At 46.8% G+C, this 22606-nt stretch overlaps 1 protein-coding gene across 6 annotated transcripts; it reads left to right on the top strand.

The window, feature by feature from the left end:
* Positions 1–1205: 1205 nt before the first annotated feature.
* Positions 1206–8981, top strand: ZBTB18 (zinc finger and BTB domain containing 18). Of its 6 annotated transcripts, none has more exons than XM_087776764.1 (3): positions 1206–1257; positions 1599–1630; positions 5315–8981. In XM_087776764.1, exon 3 carries the CDS (start codon positions 5329–5331, stop codon positions 6895–6897), a length of 1569 nt encoding a protein of 522 aa, XP_087632890.1. In that variant the 5' UTR covers positions 1206–1257; positions 1599–1630; positions 5315–5328; the 3' UTR covers positions 6898–8981. The 6 variants fall into 6 exon arrangements, with proteins under 6 accessions (XP_087632890.1, XP_087632888.1, XP_087632887.1 ...); XM_087776762.1 differs by lacking the exon at positions 1206–1257 and adding an exon at positions 3127–3210 and having other exon boundaries at positions 1292–1630; XM_009463487.2 differs by lacking the exons at positions 1206–1257; positions 1599–1630 and adding exons at positions 2591–2608; positions 3127–3210.
* Positions 8982–22606: the final 13625 nt, after the last annotated feature.

Below are 22606 nucleotides of genomic sequence, written 5' to 3'. Positions count from 1 at the left end.
TTTATTCTTGCGCATGAGGTGCCCCAGCCAAACCGGGCATGCCCCAAGGATTTTTCTTTAGGGGTTTTATACAAGGGTATGATATCAATCACCTAATTACCTACTATTTCTAATATTCCAGTGCGTATTTCTAATTATCCAATCATAAATGTGGTACAGCAAAGCAACTAGATTTTTGTAGGTCTTGCAGCAACAGCATCCACCAGCATCCTCATGGCCTATCTGTTAATCCACATGCTTCTGTCATCAACTTCTGCAAAGTTACCAGGCATCAGCAACTTGTGTTTCTCTTAGATATGGATCCCTCACTAAATTTTACAAAACGTTTCCTTATCTTAGTGGATCTCTTGGTCTTCTTAGGAGGGGCAGGCGACAGGTCTTGGGTCTCAAGATAATAAGGCGGCAATTGTACGCTAATAACGGTCTTGGCTCCTAATGGCTGCGTGCTCTCAGTAATTTACACCGCACTCCCATGCCGGCCGGCCCTGAGGTAGCAGGGCGAGTCAGGCGGCGGGCTGCCTGCACCCGACCGGTGGCGACTGTGGGCAAACGCCTCGCGAAGCGAGGGAGGACGGGGCCGGGCGGTTTCCTCAGGGCGGCCACGCCGGCCTGGCCGGCACCGGCGGCCGCCGAGGCCTCCCCGGCCAGGCCGGGCACCCCTACACACAAACCCACCGCGTCCGGCCTAGCGCGGCACAGGTGCCCCACCACCTGCGCGGCCAGGCGGGAGCGCAGGGCCGGCAGTGCAGAGTGCCGTGCCCCCGGGCACGGCCCGGCACGGTCCCCGACGCACGGCCAGGGCCGACCCCGGCCTCGGCCGCACCTGCCGCCCCGTCCCCCCTCCGCCGTCCCGCCATGCACCGCGCCGCCCCCCCACCCCGCCCCGGCAACCGGCGCGAGGCCGCAGCCCGCGCGCGCCCTCAGGAGCAAAGCCCCGCCCCCTGCCCCGCCCCTGCGCCATCGCCCCACCCGCGGCCCCGCCCCCTCCCCGGGCTCGGCGGGGCCCCGCCCCCTTCCGCCTCGGCGCCTCGCCGGGTCACGCCCCCTGCCTCGCCGCGCGCCGCGATTGGCGGCGCCGCCGGCCTTCCCGGGCCGCCCTCCTCCACTCAGCGCCCGCCGCGGCCTGTCACTCACCGGCGGGGCGCCGCGCCGGTTGGCGGCGGCGGCGGCGCGGGCGGGCCGGGCTGTCAGTCAGGGAGCGGAGTCCGAAGTGGGGAGCGGGGGGGGAACATCTGTCTGCCGCAGCCCGGGCCCGGCTGGGCCGCCGCCGCCGCCGCCGTGCCTGCGCCCGCCCGCGCTGCCTGCGCCCGGCGCCCCCCCCGCCCGCCCGCCTCCCCCCGGCCCCCGCCCCGCCCCTCCCCCGCGCCCGGCCCCGGGCTCCGCGCCGTCTCCGGCCGTCGGTGCCATGGGGAGCCGCTGAGCGCGGGGCCCGCTTCGCTCCGCCGGCTGCCCCGCTCGCTCCTCAGCTGCCGGCAGGGGGGAGGCCGGGGGGCGGCGGCCAGCGGGCGCGGGGGGCGGGCGGGGGGAGGGCGGGAGGGGGGCGAGACGCGATCCCGGAGCGGCAAGTGAGCGAAGAGGAGCCGGCGGGCGGCGGCGGCGGGAGCGCGGGGACTTCGGGCCGTCGCGGAGTGTGAGTCCCGCTGCCCCCATCCCCACACAGCCGCCGGGCCGGGCCGGGCCGGGCCGGGGCCGGGGCCGGGGCCGGGGCCGGTGCGGCCCCGCGGGGCGGGCGGAGTTGGCGGCGGGTCCGGCGGGGGTGGGCGCAGCCGGGCGGAGAGGCGGGGGGCGGGGGCAGCCCTCCCCGGGCGGCGGGACCGGCCGCCCCGGCGCCGCTCCCGGTTACTTTTCTTTTGTTGCCGCCGTGACCCGGGGGCGGCTTTTCCTGCGCGCCGGGCAGCTGCTTCCTTCCCCGCGGGGCGGCCGCCGGCGCACCCGGCCCCGGCCCTGGCCCCGGGCGGGGGTGGGGGCGGCGCTGCCCTGCCCGGCGGGAGCAGGCCCCCGCGCCGCGGGGGGCGGCCGGCCCCGGCCCGGGGTGGCGGCCCCGGCGAAAAGTTGCCGCCGCCCGGCGGGGATGGGGGGGCCGGGCCCGCCGGGAACTTGCTGCGCGCCGCCGCCTCCCCGCCGGCCCGCGGCGCCGCGCCTCCCCTCCCCGCCCGGCCCGGCCCGGCCCCGGGGGCGGCGGGCTCGCCCCCCCGCCCGGCCGCGGGCAGGTGAAGAGCCTGCTGTGTGGGGCGAGCGGGGCGGGAGCGTCCGCGGAGGGGCCGGGGGGAGGCCGGCGGGGCCCATCCCGCCGGCGGTGCCCAGAGGGGCCGGGCGCCCGGCCGCGCCGGCTGCCGCTGCCCCCCCCCCGCCGGGCGGCTGGCGGGGGGAAGGGGGCCGCGGGAGCCCGCGGGGCGGGGGCCGGCCGGCGTCCCCGTGCCCCGGCAGTCAAGGGGTGCCAGCCCCAGCCCCCGCAGGGGGAGAGCGGTTTATGGGTAGGGCGGCCGCAGCAGTGCCCCGGCCGGGGCGGCCGCTCCGCCGGTCTAAATGAGCTCGAGTCGGAGCGCTCGGTATCGCTTACGCTGCCTGAGCGTTGAAACTGAAAGGACCGGCGGCGAAGCGGGGAGCTGTGAGTTGAGTGAATAGGTTGGGTCAATTTCTCCTTTTCACGGCACCTCGGGGCTCCGTGAAGCCGAATCGGTGTGGGTTTCTCGGGTAGCCCCGTGGCCGGGGTGCGCTGTCAGTGCGTAGAGCGGTCCTCCAACTTGAGGCAGAAGTGTTGCTATGCTGCAAATACAGTAGAGCCCCATATGTTTAGGATTTTCTTTTTTTTTTTTTTTTCCTCCCTGTTAGAAAGTTTGAAAAAAAGAGACTTTGAAGTATTTTGTTTATACTAACAGAAGAGAAAAGTTCTCCTAAGAAAAAGCTGGTGGCAGGAGTGTAGAGGAGTAGCATATGGCATTAAAAGGAGCACAGCTGGAGGTAGCATTTCCATCTGAACATGATGTCAGAGCAGCTGACAGCCTGCCATCCCTCAGCCTTTTATTCTAACACACAGACAGGGAGTTAGTGTGTGCAGATCTGTGTGTGGAGAAGGTATCTCATTCCTCTCTAACATCATCTCCACTTTGCATCTGTCTCTCCTAGTCTGCTTTTTTTCCACCGATCTAACAGACCTGGAGCCAGCAAGACTCAGAGGAAAGGACTTAATCAGGTTTATGTGTACTAAAGGTAGGAGTAGCAATAGATTAGATACAGCATATTTCTGTTTTGGTGTGGTGTTATTGAATTTCAGAAAAAAAATCACATTACTTTTCTAACCAAGTTTAGAGGTAATATATGAAATTGAGTATTAAATAGATAAGTGGACTTACTCAAAAGGCTTGGGCTACAGTTGGAGAGTATCAGTTCTTGGGCACGTTGTTAGCATTAACTTTAATGCATATTGTGAGAATGTCTTGGTTTGGAAGAAGGAGAGAGCAAGTTCATTCTTCGTTTCTGAGACCAAACCTGCAGTGGATTTAGTGGCAAGCCTAAAGAGAGTTCTGCTTTATGTTCTTGTATTGCATCTTTTAAATGACTTTACGGGGGTTTTAGTGAAATATACAAAAGCGTGCTTTTTTAAAAAAGGACCGTTCTGGCTAAAATGTGTTTGTGGGGAAGTCTTTCATTAAACTTCACGGTTAAATATCCAGCAGCTCAGAACCGTAGTAGCATACAGCTGTAGTGCTTCTGAAAGATAGAAATCAGTTATGTGTTTAAAAACTTTTGTACCCGGGAGAATGGCTTGACTGGTTTCCTCTTTTCTTTCTCGCATGTAGCATTTGAAATCTTTTATTTCAGCATAACAATAATTATTTGAAGGAGTTTTTGTATTTGCGACTAATTTAGAACTTGTAGATTTGAGCTGCCTGAATTGGCCAGACAGCTGTAATCGCACTCCTCTATTCTTAATCTCTTTATCTGGGCAGCAGCTGCCATATGGCCACAGTCAGCTGGATCAGATGTTTATAAGCTTCCTTCTTCGTCCCTCTCTGTCCTTTCAGCCTCCTAATTTGATCACAGCTACCTTGTGAGCTGCCCTCCAATCTTTATTTTTAGCCCTCTTAAGGATTAGGATTGATGTTGGCTGTGGGGCACTTAAAGTGATTGTATTGTAAATCTTCGTGCTTTACTCTAGCAGTGGTATTTTACAGAATATAGTAGGGGTTCTGTTGTAAGTTTTAGTACATCTTGGTTTGCGAGGGTTGAGGATTTTTCAATAATATCTGCCAGCCTAGAGAGCCACGATCTGCTTTGATGGTTTGGGAGAACATTGCTATCAATCACAGAAGAATAGATTAAGACAGGTTTTTAAGAGATTTTACTTTCTATTAGAGTTTTGACTTCTCTACTTCTTTGAAGTTTATTTTTTCTTTATCATCAAGGAAGGTGAATAGAAAAATACTTGGGTAAGAACAGTACTTGGGATACTGATTTTAAATATGCACACACGCACACACGCTCATGTTGAATGAGGAGGGGTTTTTGTTTTGTTTTGTTTTGTTTTTTTAAGTTTGGTACTGCAAACTCTGGCTGGTGTGGGAGGGGAGGGAAATTTCTGTCCTTCTGCATAGGGGAAGCGGTGCTCGTTGGCGTTTTGGGTGTTAGTTTTCTTTTGTAAATTCTGCATGTTGGCAAAAAAATGCCCATGTTCTATTGTACAGTATGGGGAAGGTTTGAAAGCTGAAACTGTACTTACTACAAGAAGAAAACCACACGAACTAAATTTCTAAAAACCTTGATTTTGCTGTTGATATAAATTGACGCCCGTAAATAATTTTTATACTTTATGAATCTTAGACCTTCAGATTTGGGTATATTAGCATTTCTTCATGCGCAAACCTCTCCTCTTACTACAATTTGACTTTAAAAAGAAGGTTGATGATCTGATTTTTTTTTTTCTTGCCCCTCTGTGATCTCTCAAACTTAGTGTTAAAAAAAAAAAAAATTTTTTTTTGGGTCTGCCCTCCTAGGGATGCAATCTGGAGCAAGTTCCCTAAAAAAAAGAACTGTTGAACAGATTTTATGAACAGCAGTGATACTTTAAAAAAAATTACAGATGTACCTATGCGCTTATTAGAATGGCTTATTTACCGCTGAAAGGAAATAATAACTTCAGTGGCTGATCGGGAAAAGAGTTGCCATCGTACATGCGTGTTAAATAATCTTTGCATGGTGTCAGTACCAGAATTCTGGCAATATAAATACGAGGTTTTTAGAGTGGAATAACTTGGATTCGTAAGTTCTACGATGCCGACCTACATTTAATTTTTAAAAATCTCATTGCTTGTAGGTTATGAAGACAGTATGGAGTTTCCTGACCACAGTAGACATTTGCTACAGTGTCTGAGTGAGCAGAGACATCAGGGTTTTCTTTGTGATTGCACTGTTCTGGTAGGAGATGCCCAGTTCCGAGCGCACAGAGCTGTACTGGCTTCATGCAGCATGTATTTCCACCTCTTTTACAAGGACCAGCTGGACAAAAGGGACATTGTTCATCTGAACAGCGACATTGTTACAGCCCCAGCTTTCGCTCTCCTGCTTGAATTCATGTACGAAGGAAAGCTCCAGTTCAAAGACTTGCCCATTGAAGACGTGCTAGCAGCTGCCAGTTATCTCCACATGTATGACATTGTCAAAGTCTGCAAAAAGAAGCTGAAAGAGAAAGCAACCACGGAGGCAGACAGTACAAAAAAGGAGGAAGACGCCTCAAGTTGTTCAGACAAAGTGGAGAGCCTCTCCGACGGCAGCAGCCACATGCCAGGAGACTTGCCCAGCGATGAAGACGACGGAGAAGATGAAAAATTGAACATCCTGCCTAGCAAAAGGGACTTGGCGGCTGAGCCTGGGAACATGTGGATGAGATTGCCCTCAGACTCAGCAGGCATTCCCCAGCCTGGCGGAGAGGCAGAGACGCACGCAGCAGCAGCTGGAAAAACAGTAGCCAGCCCCTGCAGCTCAACAGAGTCTTTGTCCCAGAGGTCTGTCACCTCCGTGAGGGATTCAGCAGATGTTGACTGCGTGCTGGACCTGTCTGTCAAGTCCAGCCTTTCAGGAGTTGAAAATTTGAACAGTTCTTATTTCTCTTCGCAGGACATGCTTAGAAGCAGCCTGGTTCAGGTGAAGGTGGAGAAAGAGGCTTCCTGTGATGAGAGTGATGTTGGCACTAATGACTATGATATGGAACATAGCACTGTGAAAGAAAGTGTGAGCACTAATAACAGGGTACAGTACGAGCCGGCCCACCTGGCTCCGATGAGGGAAGATTCGGTCTTGAGGGAGCTAGATAGAGAGGACAAGGCAAGCGATGATGAAATGATAACTCCAGAGAACGAGAGAGTCCAGGTGGAAGGAAACATGGACAGCAGCTTGCTCCCTTACGTGTCAAACATACTTAGCCCCGCTGGCCAAATTTTCATGTGTCCTCTCTGCAACAAGGTCTTTCCTAGCCCCCACATCCTGCAGATCCATTTAAGCACGCACTTTCGAGAGCAGGACGGGATCCGCAGCAAGCCTGCTACCGATGTCAATGTCCCGACCTGCTCGTTGTGTGGTAAGACTTTTTCTTGCATGTACACCTTGAAACGTCATGAGAGGACTCATTCAGGTGAAAAGCCCTACACTTGCACCCAGTGTGGGAAGAGCTTCCAGTACTCCCACAACCTGAGCCGCCACGCAGTGGTTCACACGCGGGAGAAGCCTCATGCTTGTAAGTGGTGTGAACGCAGGTTCACGCAGTCCGGAGACCTTTACAGACACATTCGGAAGTTTCACTGTGAGTTGGTGAACTCATTGTCTGTCAAAAGCGAAGCACTGAGCTTACCTACTGTCAGAGACTGGACCTTAGAAGATAGCTCACAAGAACTTTGGAAATAAAATTTTTATATATATAAATAATATATATATAAATCTATATAGTTGTGGTACAGTCTAAAAGCAATCTTGTTTCCTTGAACTGAAAGTTTGGCTATTAGCTTGTTTTTGCACTTTAAGGCAGCATGAATATTTCACTAATTTAGCACTCCGATAAAAATGAACTGTAGAGGTAATCCGACAAAGTAACAAATTACGGAGCGTATTTTTCCCCCTTTTTGGAATAGAAGCCAGCGGATACTTTACTTCTAAGGAATCTCCAATTCAAAAAATTTGGACGTGGCTTTATTCTCCCCAAAACACTGCGTTCTTTTAAGCTCTCGATCTTTTTCCTCTTAAAATCTGAATGTAGAAATCCTCTCCCGATTTTGTCAGTTCCTTTACATTTCTAATAATTGCATGAGTCCTTTCTAGCTGTTGGAAACCTGAATGCTTTTAGACCCAAATGGAAAATTTCTGAAATGCTGGATTATCTATTTTTAAACAAGCGGTTGACTTAAAACTTATTATGGCAACTTCTGGATTTCTGACAGTTCCCACTGGAAAAAAAACAAAAAACAACACAAAAACATAAAACAAAAACCCTGAGAGTACACTGGGATCACTGGGACTCTGTCTTACGTGAAGGTTTGCTTGGGATGAAAAAGGATATTGCAGCTTCAGCAGTGATGAACTGTGTGTTTAAAAAATGTGAATTACTGTTATTGTATACTGTAATTGATTACATGGGCCGGGGGGAGGTATCAAAGAACTTGGCAGGTTGTGTTGATGCTCTTAGTTGAGTCTTGAAAAGTAAATATTAACGCTACAGAAATGCATGATTTTCAGTATATTTTTGTCTTTGTTTGCATTGTATAACTTTAACGAGTGAGTTGAAAATTATTTAATTTCCTTAGGAAAAAAACCCGACACCGTTGAAAATGCCGGTGTTACGAAGAAGAGAAATGCACTGTTTTTATTTTATCTAATTTAAATTTACTTTCCCACTGTCTTTAAGTTGAGAAGAACTTAAGCTACGAGTCGCCGATTTAGCTACGTTAACAAGGAAAAAAAAAAAATGAATGTTTACAACCAGGCTTCGAGATTTGCATGTGCAGTGTGCATTTACTAACCCCAGACCCCTTCTAATTGCACAGACCCCACGCCAGCTCCAACTGAGGTGCGTCCATTTCCCCAGATGAGCATTTGTAGGATTCCTGCTGCACCACTCCACCACAATAGGTCGTTCTTTTTTTTCCCCCCCGTTGAAAAGAGGCTGTGGACTGAAAAAAAAAAAAAAAACAAAACAAAAAAAAAAGAAAGAAAAAAAAAAAAAGAAAAAGCCCCGGGCTGAAAGGCCTGGGAAGGCCTGAGTGACAGGGGGGCCGGGGGAGGGCAGGGGAAGGACTATGTGTATCCAAGCAGCAGAGACTGCAGCCTGACGTGTGGTTTTAATGACCAACACGCAGGTCAAAAGCATTTTGCACAGTGTTTGTTTTCCTGTCTTGCACTTACAAATAAGGTCTATGGGAGTAGCATGGAAAACGTTTGCTGTTTTTTCCTTTTTTTTTTTCCCTTTTTTTTTTCCTCTGCTTTTGTTTAAAATTTGATCGCCTTAACTACTGTAAACATAGCCTATTTTTGTGCTTAAGATACTGAATGGAAAACTCCATTGTGTATTGCTGGACTGTTTTGGAAATATTTGGTCAAATGTGTGTTAATTTGGCTGTAATGGCATTTAAAACAAAAAAAAAAAAGCTGTGAAAATGGCCTTGGAGCGTTATCTTTAGTTACTTGAATAGTTTCTAGGTTTTAAAACTACATTCTTTTCTTAAGTTAGAGAAGACAATCAGTGTCTGAGGAAAATGGACTTTCTCTTGGATTTTTTTGTGGTCCTCGTGAGTGATTTGCTTTTTTCCTTTCCTTAGTTTCACATTCTTCTTTTGTTCTAAAACTTAGACTGACATCTAGCTTTGACAATCATAGTATGTTTTATTTTCCTGAGGGGGGAATAACTTATAATGCTGTTTAGTTTTGTACTATTGGTGTGTTGGTGAATTTTTAAACTGTGTGCTAACTGCAATAAATTATATGAACTGAGAAATCAATTCCCTTGTCTTTTTTCCCTCTTTTAAATTATAGTTACGGAGTATTTTTTATAATGTGTAACTTTATTACTTTTGTACAGACTTCTATTGCTAACTGTGTATGGAATATGTTTTCAGTATGCTTTTGAGCACTTTGTTGCTAACGTACATATTTACATCTCACTTAACATTTAAAAAAATTAAATGCTTGTGTTTTGAAAGCATTTCTGTGTGTGTAGCTCTCGATCATTCTGTAGAGGGATTTTTTTATTATTATTTTTTTTCTTCCCCAAAGACTTTTGCAGAAGCAATCTATTACATTCCAGAAATTTTGCTACCGTGCAAATATCTGCGCAGACACACAATTCCTTTTCTGGGCTTAATTTCACCCCAAGGAGCTCTCTCGGGCTCGCTCTTTTGTATTCAGTCTCTATCAGAACATTAGAGCAGAAGGCAACAACTTAATCTGAAGCACAGGCCGGGTGCTGACTGGCCGTTAACGTTGCAGAAGGCAGTCGAAATGTCCAAAATACCGGTAATAGATCAAAACTGTCTGGACTACAGAGGAAAATTAAAATAATCCTAAGTCTGTTTGGGGATTTCTCTTGCGGACTAGAAGTTTCTTTAAAAAAAATAAAATGAAGCTTAGCGAAACCTTGAAAAAGACCTGGTTTAGGTGCTTGTTGCAGGGTAGACCCAGAATTCCTGAGGCTGCTCCATCCTAGGAACGAGACCAGCACTGCGGAGCCCAATGGGAATACGAAAGTAGAGCTAAATTAGAAGTCTGGAACACAGACAGCAGGACCAATCTGAAGGGGAAAAAAAATTACCTTCATTTAAACATTTCATTACATTTGTCATCTGCCTAGGTACAACTGAAGTTGTGCCTTGACCAAGTGAATCTCGGTGCCTGACGCTCTTCTGCTTACCTTCCTACATCTGCGGTAATTTGTACTTAGCCAAAATGATCTTTTTCACTGTTTTATTCTTTATAACAGTTTTCAATCATCATTTGCTGTGTTTGGGTTTTGGGTTGGTTTTTTTTTTTTGAGTTATTACAGGTATTTTGAAAACATTTCCTTTTGTCAATGTAAGCATCTTCAGCCACGTAGACTTCTTTTTTTCTAGCAGCAGACCTTTTCTGTGGGCTTTCGTATGATAGAATATTATGTGGAGTTAAGACAGTTTAAAGTATCGTCAAGACTGAAAAACAGCTAATATTGCAGTTCTGAAATCTGTGCAGCTGATGAGCTTTGGATGTGGCTCTAGGCAGATTCACCGTTTGTTCTCCAACATTAAGATTTTCAAGGACTGTAGATTCCCAAATAAAACTAGACTTAGAAGACGCCCTTCTTCAGAAGGGTAACAGAAAACATAACTTAGCCATTAACGACAAAATAATTCAAAATCTCCTTTATACTTTTGGGTTTTATCTAGATGGTCGATACATGTGCAGCACACACTTGCTTGTGGCTATCAAAGTGTTTCTTCAATGAAAAGATGAAACATACTCCTGTGTGTTGCATCTCTCCATGAGGTTTAATGCACTGACGTAGCTAAACAGCTGTAACTTTTTTTTCTTTTTTGTTTTTTGTTTTTTTTTTTTTTTTAATACAGTCCCTAGATAATGAAGCGTGAGAGAACATTTTATGTGGCTTGAGGATATGTGGTAACAAAATCCTCACCGTTCATGTTGCCATGATGGTCGAAGGCAAATTGCGGGAATGGAAACTGCACGCTCTTCGTAGGTTCAGAAGACTTTCTCTGACCGGTGATAGTCGCCACTTTTTAACTGTGAGTACTTCTAGCCCAAGACTCACAGGGAACGTGCTAAATATATCGTTCAACTATTTTTTTTAACTACTGCCTGTGATAGCTTAGTATTCTTTAATTATGAATGATTTCTCTAAACTCAAGCTTCGGGATTTGGTGTAACAGAGAGTTTTGAATCAGGTATAGCATTCTACAGACCATCGACTTACCGAGACCTTTACATGTTTTAGGTGCAATTTGAAGAAGACCTTGGTAGGAGTTTAAAATAAAACTTTCTGGCCACGGAAGGGAGGGGATCCTCACTGCTTTTCCTGCTCTCCTGCGTTAGGGTAAAAGCGAATACCAAACAGTCCAGTATACTTCTGCTGAGCCCGAGTGAAACCAGTATATCCCTTCAAAACTTGCATAGCCTTGTTGGAAGCCTAAATAAAATTTTAAAGTTAATTTGCAAAGGGACAGATTCCCTTTTTGCCCTGTGCTACCTCACCCCAGCAGCCGCGCTGGCTCACCTGCTCGGGAAGGACACCACCATTTTCTCTCCCTGCCGCGGCGTACCCGCTGCTTTCCTTCTACAGAGAGTGGATCAAGGGATTTGTCAGTGGTGGACTGACTTCCCCCCCCCCAATTAATTCTACAACAATCAGATGTTCTAACTTTTTAATGGACTCCTAATATATAACTTTTAAAACGCATCTTTCCAGCCTACTTTAAGAAATGAAACCCTGAGCCCCCCTTTTTATGATCAACGATGCTGCAGCAATTTGTAGCTGAGGAGAACTTGGAAGGGAAGTAAATTTCTACCTGCTCCCTCCCCTTACTTTGAAGCAATGCAAATTCCTTCAGAATGGAGGTGAAATATGTTTCGAGTCTGCAAAAATACCCTAAAATTAGAAAACTGATTCTAAAATATTGTCATGTAGTCCTCTGTAGTAGGGTTCTCAAACTTATACATTATTAACACTATTCGTCCATGTGATTTCCAAACTGAAATATTTCCTGAGAGTATGGTCTTTTACTAAAGAAATCTAACCAAAGCATGAAGGTTTTTTTACTGGGATGGTAAATACGAATTTTAACAGAACTGTCTGATATTTTTGAAGGGAGGAAAAAGTGACGCACAGATCTTCTGGGCTCTTTCAAAATATTCTAGTTCAGGAGTCCTTGTTTAATTTTTGTTGCGCTTCACTCATATCTTAATCATGTCCTTAAATATAGTGAGTTTGGTAATAAAAAATATTTTCTAGGTGGTAAGAGAGGAGTTCTTTCTTTATTTGTATGAATGCTTTTGGTCAGAAGGTGGAAATGTTCCCTTTTGCCGGCAAATGAAGATAGTCACAGGAAGAAGAGCCCTGCTTATTAAAACCTACAGCCAGCAGCTCCTGCTAGTGTGATAAAATTCAGCTAAACCTGTTAATGGGTCTTACCGATGAGAGATTACATCCTTTTTGAAAAGATTATCCATTTTAGTCTCGTAGGCTAAAAAAGAGGCATTACTTTTAACCGATGGTTAAACCGAAATGCTCTCAGTGCAAACAAGACGCAGCTTACCCAGCTCTGCCAGAGCAAGAGAGGGGTGAGTCTTCTGCACAGCCAGGCAGCAGGAAAGCCAAAGGTGGTACAGGCTTAACTGTGGCAGTGACGGCGAACGCTGCAGAGGTTTTGAGTGGTAGAGATGTTTGCCAAAATAAAAGTTCTTTTTTTTTTTTTTCCAAAATAATCCATGTTTGACCTGGAGTATTTCTCTTACATTGGAATTTCTTGGGTTAGTTCATTTTTCAGACTAACAGAACTTGCCTAGGTTGTCTGCTTATAATCTTCAGGTTCATTTTGCTTTAATTCAGTTTCTTACTTCCAGGTTTTTTTCCTTAGAAGACAGTCACTCCACTAATACACCGTCGTCTTCGTGCGGAACATACACGGTTTTCACTCTTGAGAACTCCTTAACGTTAACCATTTGCAGCAGGGGGCCACAAGTGCTCACCCCTCTGCGGGAACGCTCCCCTCGCTGGGACAGACTTTGTGCCTCTCCTGTACCACGGCTGTTATCGTGGGGCCAAATTTTCTTTTCTTTTTGAGATTTTACAGCCTGGCTCTAACAGGCTTTTGCTTGGGGCTACAAGGGAGAACGTACGCAGTCTAGCCTTGGAGCTGAAATTTCCATGTTATTGGGGATTTTGGGGATTGCAGGAAACAAATAAACGATTAATTGCAAAATACAGCTGGTGATTATTTTTTAGGATTTTTTAATGTGCAGAGTTTTGTTATTTCTCAGCCTCAGCATTGCACTTTAAAATGCGTATTGTGTACGAACATATGTGTGTGCATGTGAAGGAGTTTAAAATAACTTGGTAATTTTTATTTAGGTGTACATCAAAATCACAGCTTCCGTTATTCCTTAAAGATCTTTAGAAGATGTGCTTAGTGTTCGTACGTAGCAGCCAACATGACGTGGTCTTGTGCAACCTATTGCTTGTGATTCCTGCAATTATCAGCGCTAATCTGAGCACTAAGAAGGATTTTTTTATGCCACGTCCGGCACATGCCAGATAGGGATTTACACAGCACATCCCCAGCCATTACAACCCAGCGCATGAAACCCAGCTTTAAATTAGTAAAATATTTAGAGAGCAAGTTGCATGTACATCATGACTTCCGAAAGGATTTAACTGGTAAAGCAATATGTTACTGCCTCAGTACTACAGGAGGTATATTAAAAGGCTTAACTGTCTCAAAACAGCTCTATGGCATGGTATATGCTGTATCTGGATGTAAATCTAGATAGGGATTTAAATATTTCTTTCACAACCTTCCCGAAATACATTTTGGTTAAGTCTTATTTACAGCTATTAAGAAAATAAAAACTACCCTCGATGCTACATTTTAGGCTTTTGTCAAATTGTCTTCAATTTTAGCATTAAAGCTACTTTTTATAAACTTTTGGATGTGTTCCCAATATACATTTTACAATTTTAAAAATGTGCTTTATCTATAAATAAAACCCCTTGAAACTGATAGAGGTTTATCATACAAGATATGATTTATTTTCAACTGCATTTGCCACGTATTCGCACTTAGTGAGGATTCATCTTGAGATAATTTTGGAAATTCATACGGAGATAAAATATAGTTAAAATCTTAATGAAACATATCCTATCTTCATAGGCTATAGCTACCAGGTCTTCATTTTCTGTAGCTTGTTCTCTCTTTTTAAAGTAGTTTGACTGGCACCGTCTATCTAGGATCTGATTTCTGTTCATAGATGATTTTCAGGCTTATATATATGACAGCTTGAAAACTCTACAAATACCAATATTTCATTATTTTCAAATGACTGAGTGACTTTTAAGAAAAATCTGTGTCTTAATGAGCTGAGACTAACTAAGCAATTCTTAATTTTTGGAGAAATGAAGAGTCGTACATCTCTATTAATTATGAGGATGTAATTTCATGAACACATGAACGCTGGGCTCCCTGTTGACAGACAGACCAACGTACCTCTGCAAGCGTTGGATAACTCATTGCGACTTACTTCCAAGGATTTCTTAAGACTGGTACCCTATGCTTAAAAGAAAAGGCTTCCAAGACACAAGGTGAACACAAAGTTGTGTTTTGCCCAGTTCAGTATGATAAACATAAATGTATTTCTTTTTTGTTAACAATTGGAAAAGTCTCACAGAGAGAAAACTTCCAAAAAACTGAGGGCAAAAAATGGCAGAAAGCAGTACTTCACTTAGGAATTTTGTTATTCTTAGCCTAAATTTGCATCAAGAAACTCAGGCGTTTTAAAATCTCGGCAAGGAGACCTTTTAAAGCCTGTAACCAGTAGTTAAAAATGAGAGTAGACCAAGCTTTTTTCTTTTTCTTTTTTTTTTTTTTCTTAAACAGAGTGCTAGTTCTAATGTCCTCTTTTATTCTCTCTAATGTAAAACATGAAGTTTGCAGCTTGGAGGAAAAGGTGGGATTCCTGCTGAGCAGAGAACATACAGCAGAGCCATATTCACCTTCCAGCCTGAGGGTGTTGTGTCGGGGTGGGGGTACGAGGCAAACACTGGGGCCGTCTGTAGGGCCAAGCTGGATGGTTCCCCACCCTCGCCAGCAAGCCTGCTGGAGGTGAGCATCTTGTGGCAAAAGGCACTTTCAGCCCCCAAATGACAGCAGGTTTGTAGGCACGCTTCTGCTGGAGGGATTGAAAATGACTGAAGCGCTGCTTCTGGAAAGACGTCGGGTAACACGGAGTGATTCAAACAAGGTATTAAAACAACCGTGCTTGCGCTTTCTCAGCAGAGAATGGAGATGGGAGCGCTCGCTGCCCGCCCCGGGCCGAAGGGTGTACAAGTCACAGAAGTACCTGGTGGTATAAGCTGGTTTTAAAGTGTTGTGCTCTGAACTAACAGTGCCGCTGGATGGTCTGGAGCTGGATATCTGGGTGCTGTATTGCAGTGCTATTTTTAAAAAATATAATAAATGTAAGGGTCTGATCTCTCAGCCCTTCTTCGTGGAATATGAGCACGAGGGTGAGCGGAGATGTTCAGATTTCAGGACCTACCTGAGGTGAACTACGTGTGAGTCACTCTCAAGACAGCGAGTAGATGACTAGCACTCGTCCTAATGTTAGCCTTCTATTTTAGGTTGATGCTCTTCACATTCAGGGCTCCCCCACATGAAAGCACGACCATTTAATGCGTGGGGGTTTTTTTAACAAGAGCCTTTGATAGGTCCTACAGTCGTTCATGGCTGAGCCAGATTCCTTTGGTCCAAAACTGCCTGTATTAACGGCAGGCAAAATTTTGCTTTTGGGAATACCCAGCTCCTTTGGGTAGCTGTTGTTACTTCCAGAACAGGGTAGGAATATGTCTGGAGAAGAAAAAAATTATTTACAAAGACATCGGCTTAGCATGTATTGCTAAAATTTAATATCGGTGCTCACCTTTTGAAACGATCTTATCTACGATCTTATCTACTTTTATTTAAAAGATGGAGGAGGGGCCTGCGCTTTGGACTCGAATGTGGTGAAAAGAGAATGAACATCTGTAAATAATGGCTTTTTTTTTAGGAGAGGGATAAGCACATTGTTAAAAGAATGAAGGAAATTACAGAAAAATGAGGTTTAAGGGAAAGCACATGTTGAAGACAGAGCACATTAATCAGGCTATGGGAATGGGAGATATAAAGCCTCTTTTCTACACCACTTTGATTCTTGTTAAGGACAAAAAGCATTATGAGGTTTTTTTCCTTTTTTTTGCTGGCTCGTAGGAAGGAAGCAATATACTACGGCAAGGTTGTGAGCCTCGCTCCTGGTGCAGTCCTGGAGGATGAAGCATTTTTAGTTCATCTCAAAGGCTTCTTTTTTTTTTTTTAACAAAGAAAGGAAAGTCTCTTCCTCATGACTTTACACATGGCAGAATCCCAGTTGAAGTCTTACTGTTGGGTCAGTGAGAGACCCCATCCATGGAGCAGAGGTCCCTGGCTCCTGGCTTTCTCCTGCCCTCCTACTGAATGAGGCATTGGGGATGGGGAGCCCGTGGCCAATGCTGCTTGGTAAAATGAAATGGCTCATTCAAAGACACTGAACTTATTGAAAAAGGATGGGGGAAAAGAAAAAGGGGGGGGGGGGGAGGAAGTGAAAGTCATGTTTATCCTGGGGCTGGATGCAGGGTTTGATATTTCGGAGTGTTTTCACCACATCTGTGCTACCTCTCCAGCCCCTTTGTGCACCATGTTTGATGCCTGATGTTAGGCTTGGCTCTGCACCTTTCTGCTGTCGGCTGATCCGAGCTGAACACATTCTCCCAGACTTGTTTGTTGGTGAGAGAAAATAATTTTCAAGTCCTCTGGAGAACACCAGAGGTGTATGCTTAAATAAAAGTTCATCCCAGGGTTCTGGGCAGAAATTAAGCTGATTATGGAAGTGCTCGTTCCATCACAAATCCTCCTGAGATACTTGGTGGTCTTCAGTGGGCACTTGCTGGAACCCCTGGTTTGTGTCCACATTATTTATTTAGAAAAATAAGAAGGGGGCTAATGACCTCAGCCATAGCATTTTTCCAGGTTACATGGATACTCCTGCAACTACCCCATTTCGTTCCCACCTCCCCAGCCCCATTTTCCCTAGGAGACCATTTTGCCATCCCAGGCACACACCACGAACGGGGCTTTTGCCCATCGCGCTGCTCAGAAACGGGCTGTGAATTTCAGCAGTCGGTGGCGTGGCTGCGAGCGTGCAGCCTGGTGCCTGTCAAGCATCTTGTTAGCACAGCATCCACAAGAAAACTACTCTGAGAAGTACAGCCACGGGGCTGGAAGTCACTGCAACACCACCCCCCCACCCCCCCACCCCATTTTTAAACACGGCTCTTCTGCGTGGCTGGTGGGGGGATGAGAAGAAGGAGGGAACAGAGAGGGGAGCAGAGCCTCCTAAAAATGGGGTTTGCTTTCTGTTGCAGCCCTGTGGAAAGCCCTGCTGCTGACCGCAGCAGCCATGCAGGGCAGGGGCCGGCATGGCCAGGCAGGACAGAGGCTGGTGGCATCTTGATGGCCCCATCACTCTCCCCATGGGCAGGGAGAGGGGAGCACTCCCAGCCCCATGGGGTAGCAGCAGCTTGGGGAGGTCCCTTTGCCGCCCCTTTTCCCAGCCCTTTGGGGAGAGAAGGGGACGCTGCAGCACTGGCACTTGGTGGTTTGGCCCCCGGTGCCACTGGGCTTTGCCGTACCGCAACTGCATGGTGTACTTCTCCAGCCCACGTGCTGCTCCTGGGCGAAGGCTCCCCCTCCACAGCCAGCTCCAAACACCAGGTCCTAACCTATGTGCTGGGTCAGAGAGAGGGCCACGGTGGCCTTCATCTTTTCGTTTTCTTTTTTGGGGGGCATACTCTAAGATTTTGGAAGCTCTTGCCTGATGATGGTCTCTGAGTGATTTTTGGGCTCCGGCCGTCCATCCTACTGGGGCCTCGGCTTAGGCACATTTGCGAGGCAACCAACGCCACAAAAACATCCGAGTGCAATCTATTTTTTCCTTCTCCTTTGTTGCTTAATGGATGACTCAACTTTCTTTTGTGACTGGATAGCTTTAATTTATAGTTTTTAGGCGAGCGATCGTTCCTCTCATTATTTTGGGTTAAATATTCTTATTTGTTGATTATTTAATAGTTTGTTTGGATAAAGATGGAAAAAAAAAAAACCAGCTTGGTGCCATAGACCGAGTCCAAAAGGAATTAACTGCTCTGCTGCACATATTGGAGCAGGGAGTTTGCGGAGAATGCAGCCCTGCTAATGGACTGGCAAACTGATAAAGGCTTTAAAGATTCCATATAACCCCACGCTGCCTCGTTTTATTAATTAACTCTCCTTGCTTTGTAGCAAGGTTGTCCCAGCTATGGAATAAATGAGTTAAAGGGCTGGCCAGTATACATTAAACATCATTTTACGCTTAGCCTTGTGGAGGATTAGGGCTTGCGGGGCTTTTGGGGTGGGTTTTTTTTTTCCACACATCCTTCCTCTGCCAGTGTTTTTGTCCGTGTTGCTCGTGGTTAGAGGTGGGAAGGAGGTGAGGGGTTGCATCCATGGCCCTTTGGTGCCGTCCCACAAATGGTGGCCAAATGGCACTGGGACGTTAGGGCTCCCGCGCCCGAGGGTGGGCACATAACCCACCGGCCCAGGGGAAACGGAGGCCGGGGTACCGCAGAGACGGTGCCAGCTATTATAGCGAGGGGAGGGGAAGGAGCCGCAAAAACAAGGCACCACTCTCAGCAGCGGTAAACGATCGTTCGGGGACGACGATTGACTTCTCAGTTCTGCGTCCTGGAGAACAGGCGCTGTTTTGATGGACTGCTTTATTTAATCACTGTTTAGCTGGAGAACGGTTCCGCTAAGGCATTAAATATTTCCATGAAATAAAGGTCATTGTGATTTAAGTTTTTACATGATTCACTAAATATTAAAGCTGATTTTTCAGTTTGCTGCATTAATTTTCTAATATTCCCTCTGTATGTTTTCTTTTATAGGACATACAGATTATTGTAAAGCCTGTCAATGAAAAAGGGGCAATAGTTGACATAAAAATTATTTATTTACTTATTTACTTATTTACTTATTTTTTTAAATCTCTGTGATTCGTAGGACAAAGTTCAGCGATGCATCACGCCATCCACTCTCTGTCTGGACCGATGCAGGGTTTTTTTGCGGGTTTTTTTTTGATGGTGGTTTTTTTGTTGTTTTTTTTTTCTAAAACATTACTTCTTGGCAAACTAGATATGCAAATGCCAGAATACACTAAAACCACATTTAATTGGACCCACTTGCCAACTTCTTGAACACAGCTTGGATTATTTCACTGGAGGCTGCTTCTGTTAAAAGATGGGGGAGGAGGAAGTGGCATATTGACAAGGCTTCAGATAATTTTTTTTCCACTAGAAGTACAATGATGCCATGAGCCAAGTTTGGAAGTATTTTACTATGTTTAATAATAATTATTATTAAAGGATATTGTAAACATATGCATTTAAGTGGAATGTAATGGGAATACAATCATGTCACTGATTTAGCTTTGGATTAATTTTCAACTTTTTTTTTTTTTGAGGGGTAACCAACTCCCGCAGTAGCTGGAACCTGCGCGGCGCTGTGAAATGCTGGTTTAGAGAGAGGACGCGTATCCTTTTCCCTAGCTAAATGAGCTGATTAAAAATATTCATTCTTTTAGAAGATCTGTGAAATTTTCATCTCTGACTAGCAATCAATTACATATAAACCGTATAATAGGATTAAAATTACAAGGTTTACGGAGTTCCCAGAAATTTCAAGCGTACGTATGGATACATATCTTATACTTCAGTATTTCAGAGAGAAATAGGAAACCCCAATAAATTATTGCCCTAATAACGCTGATGCTGTGAAAAGCTAATAGAAGGGGGTTACAATCTCTTTCGAGAGCCCCTTTTGTATGCTGATGGCCACCTGCAAATGTCGGTGAGCTGTGGGTCCCCGACAGCCACGTTGCTGATGCTGGTGGGAGCCGGGAGCCTGGATAAGGGCAGGAGACACAAGCGCTTTCGGGGGGCTCGGTGCAAACTTTACCTTCTCCGCGTATTGCCCCAAGGTGGCAGGAGTGGCCCCGGGGCGCTGTGGCCACCCAGCTCACAGCAATTTGATGGGTGCCCTTTTGGCCCCCGGGACTAATTACACCTGACGCACCCTGGCAAGGAAGATGCTTCGTTTGCACCTGTATCCCTACGGGAAGGAAAGCCTCCGGCACAGGCAGGCTGCTCCCCTGCCTGCCCTGCCCGCTGCGGTGGCTGGGCAGGGATGCTTTCAGCCTCGGTTGTGCCGAACTTCTTGCGGCGACGGCAAACCTCCGTTTTTCCCCAGCCGGCGAGCTATTGTGTCGGCCGGCTGTCGGCGAGCGGGGGCTGCTGGCGCTCCCCCTCCGGCTCGGTGCCCTGTCCCGCCGGGACGTGTGGCTGGGCCCTGGCACGGCACCAGGGCTGAATGAACGGGAGGGAGCGGGAGGCGAAGCAAACAAACAAACATTTCTTCGTGCGTGCAAGTTCTCGGAGATGTCGGTCCAGGCTGTCGTGGTTTTCAGTGTCAGCCTCAGCTTTTTCTGTAACCGCCTCCCAGTCGAGGATTTTGTGCTCCTTTTTATTGCCGTTTGCGATTTGGGGCAGCAGATTGGATGTGGCGAGGTGATGCGAGGACAGGAGCAGAGCGGTCCTTGCAGCACGGCACGGGCGGCTGTTGGGGGGGACCCACACCTGCCCCCATCTCCGTTAGCAAACGCTACCTCTCTGAGTGGGGCTTGCTCCTGAGTCTAAAACGTTGTTTTACCATCTACGAGGGTTTGGGAAAAAAAAATTAATCTCGCATAATAGTGGCACTGCAATTAGGGAAGAGGCGTCACTTTAGATAATGAGCATCTTTTTAAGGTACTTACACGATCTGAAAAATCATAGCTGGGCTGGATGTTCTTTAATCTTGCCATCCGCCCAAAGCAAATTTGCAAAAGAGGGGGCTTTATTGTCATTAGAGGAATTCTTTCAGCTATCAGAAGAGAGAACAATTTCTTTGTCATTAGCAAAATCCCTGGCTTTCCTTCAGCACATAAACAGTTTACACGATGCAGTTTTAAAATGTGCTTGTCTGTAAGCCTTCGCATGAGTCTGAATTGTGAACATTTCAGCGTTTGGATGTAAAATCTGGGATCTCGATTTAGCCTTCTGTAAATGCAAGGATGAAGGGCAAAGCACAGATCTGGGCATGAATTTTTAAATTAAGGGTATTCAGTTTCACAGTTTTAGGATGGCACCTATATGCAGTCGACAACCAAGATGTCTGAGCAGCTCACAGTCTGGAGTTTATTCTTAAATAGTCTGTGAGGCCTGGATTGCCTATTGTCCCTCGTACATAAGGTTCGGAGATGCATTGGCCCGGGCTACGCCAGCAAAACTTCTCTATGCAAACCTGGCAAGTGGCGGTGGTAAAAAAGGAATGACACCATTCGCGTCCCTTATCACCATACCTGTGCTAATTGCAGCCTAACAGGGGCTGCATTTAGAGGGGTAAAATGTTCTTCTCCTGGGTTAGATCATTATGCTCGGGGAGCAGGTTTTCTTAAGGATGTCCGAGGAAAAGCTGTCGCCTGCTGCAATGGGCTGTAATTGTATCTGGGTGGTGGAGCTGTGCTGGCGAGCCCTTTCTGGGGCACTCAGAGCCCAAGAGACCAAGTGACCATTCCAAGCCTTGCGGGAAGCTGGTGCCAGAAAAGAAATTGCAGCATGGTCCCTTGTGTTGCCACTCAGTGTCCTGAGCACTGAACCGTCCCCTCTCTAGTCCTAACTGTTTAAAAACAGCAAAGGGATGGCGTTCAACCAGAGCTTTGTATTAGAGCTCAAGGATCAGCCCCCTAGAAAAGATATCAAAACCTTTCAGTACAATACAAATCAGTTGCCTGAACATAAAGATGAACCTAAGCCAGTGACTGTGGTAATCTGTGGCCAGTAAAAGTGAATGCAATTTATTTTAATTTATTTTAATTAACAGAGAAGTCTTTTTTCTAAAAGAGCAAATGGGTTTCTAAGATGGGGCTGGAGGACTGGTGTCGGAGGAAGGTGGAGATGCTCATTGTGAGTAGGGTGTGGGGCTAAGACAAGCGGGAAATAAATCCACTGGTCTGTGAAATGTAAAAAGAGCCAACAGGTAGAAGCTCTCAAGGGGATGAAATGATACCACAGACATTTTACATCGACGCTTCATGAAAGGCAGGGTGGGTTACACTGCAGAGTACCTGGGGGACTGGCACGTAGGAAACCTCCTGGGTTTGGATCGATTTGGTCAGATGCTGATCTGAACACTGGGGTCACAAGGAACAACCAGAGGGTGATGAACATGCATCCTCAGTGCAGGGGGGGCACAGCCCATCGCAATTAATGTTAGAAGTAAAGGGGGTGAGATGTGAAATTTTTCAGGGAATTGCAGGGTGGAAAAGACAGGAGGGGCCTCTGGGCCAGGGCCCTCCACATCTCCAACATCCAGACTGAGCTGGGAGGCTCAATACCATGAGCAGGGATGGGTCCGTGAAACGCTTCTGCGGACCCAGCACGATAGACGTCTGACCATGGTGCCACGATGTGTGTGGACCCAGGCAAAGCCATGCTCACACCAGCTCTACTTTTTTACCTGTGCGTAATGCTGAAATGCATCATTTAGGTTCAGCAATAACTGTTTTTCAGCTAAGGATGTGACAGAGGAGTTGCTTCTTTCTGCCCAGGCGTGCTGACCTGCAGTAAATCCTGCGGGGCAGGAGGTGCCCTCCCCGGCCCCAGGGGGGACCTGCTGTCCCAGCAGCCCCACAGGGGTGCAACTAGAGCAGAGCCTGGGACTGC

The sequence above is a fragment of the Nipponia nippon genome, unplaced genomic scaffold (assembly GCF_047370975.1).
Source record: "Nipponia nippon isolate SJK-2023a ecotype South Korea unplaced genomic scaffold, ASM4737097v1 scaffold_4, whole genome shotgun sequence".
Taxonomy (NCBI): domain Eukaryota; kingdom Metazoa; phylum Chordata; class Aves; order Pelecaniformes; family Threskiornithidae; genus Nipponia; species Nipponia nippon.
This window is presented reverse-complemented; position numbering and strand designations above follow the sequence as displayed.

Coding starts and splice junctions, on each gene's coding strand:
- ZBTB18 (XM_087776761.1), top strand. CDS start 2,527: ATGAGCTCGAGTCGGAGCGCTCGGTATCGCTTACGCTGCCTGAGCGTT. Junction 2,609..5,314: donor CGGCGGCGAAGCGGGGAGCT/GTGAGTTGAGTG, acceptor CATTGCTTGTAG/GTTATGAAGACAGTATGGAG.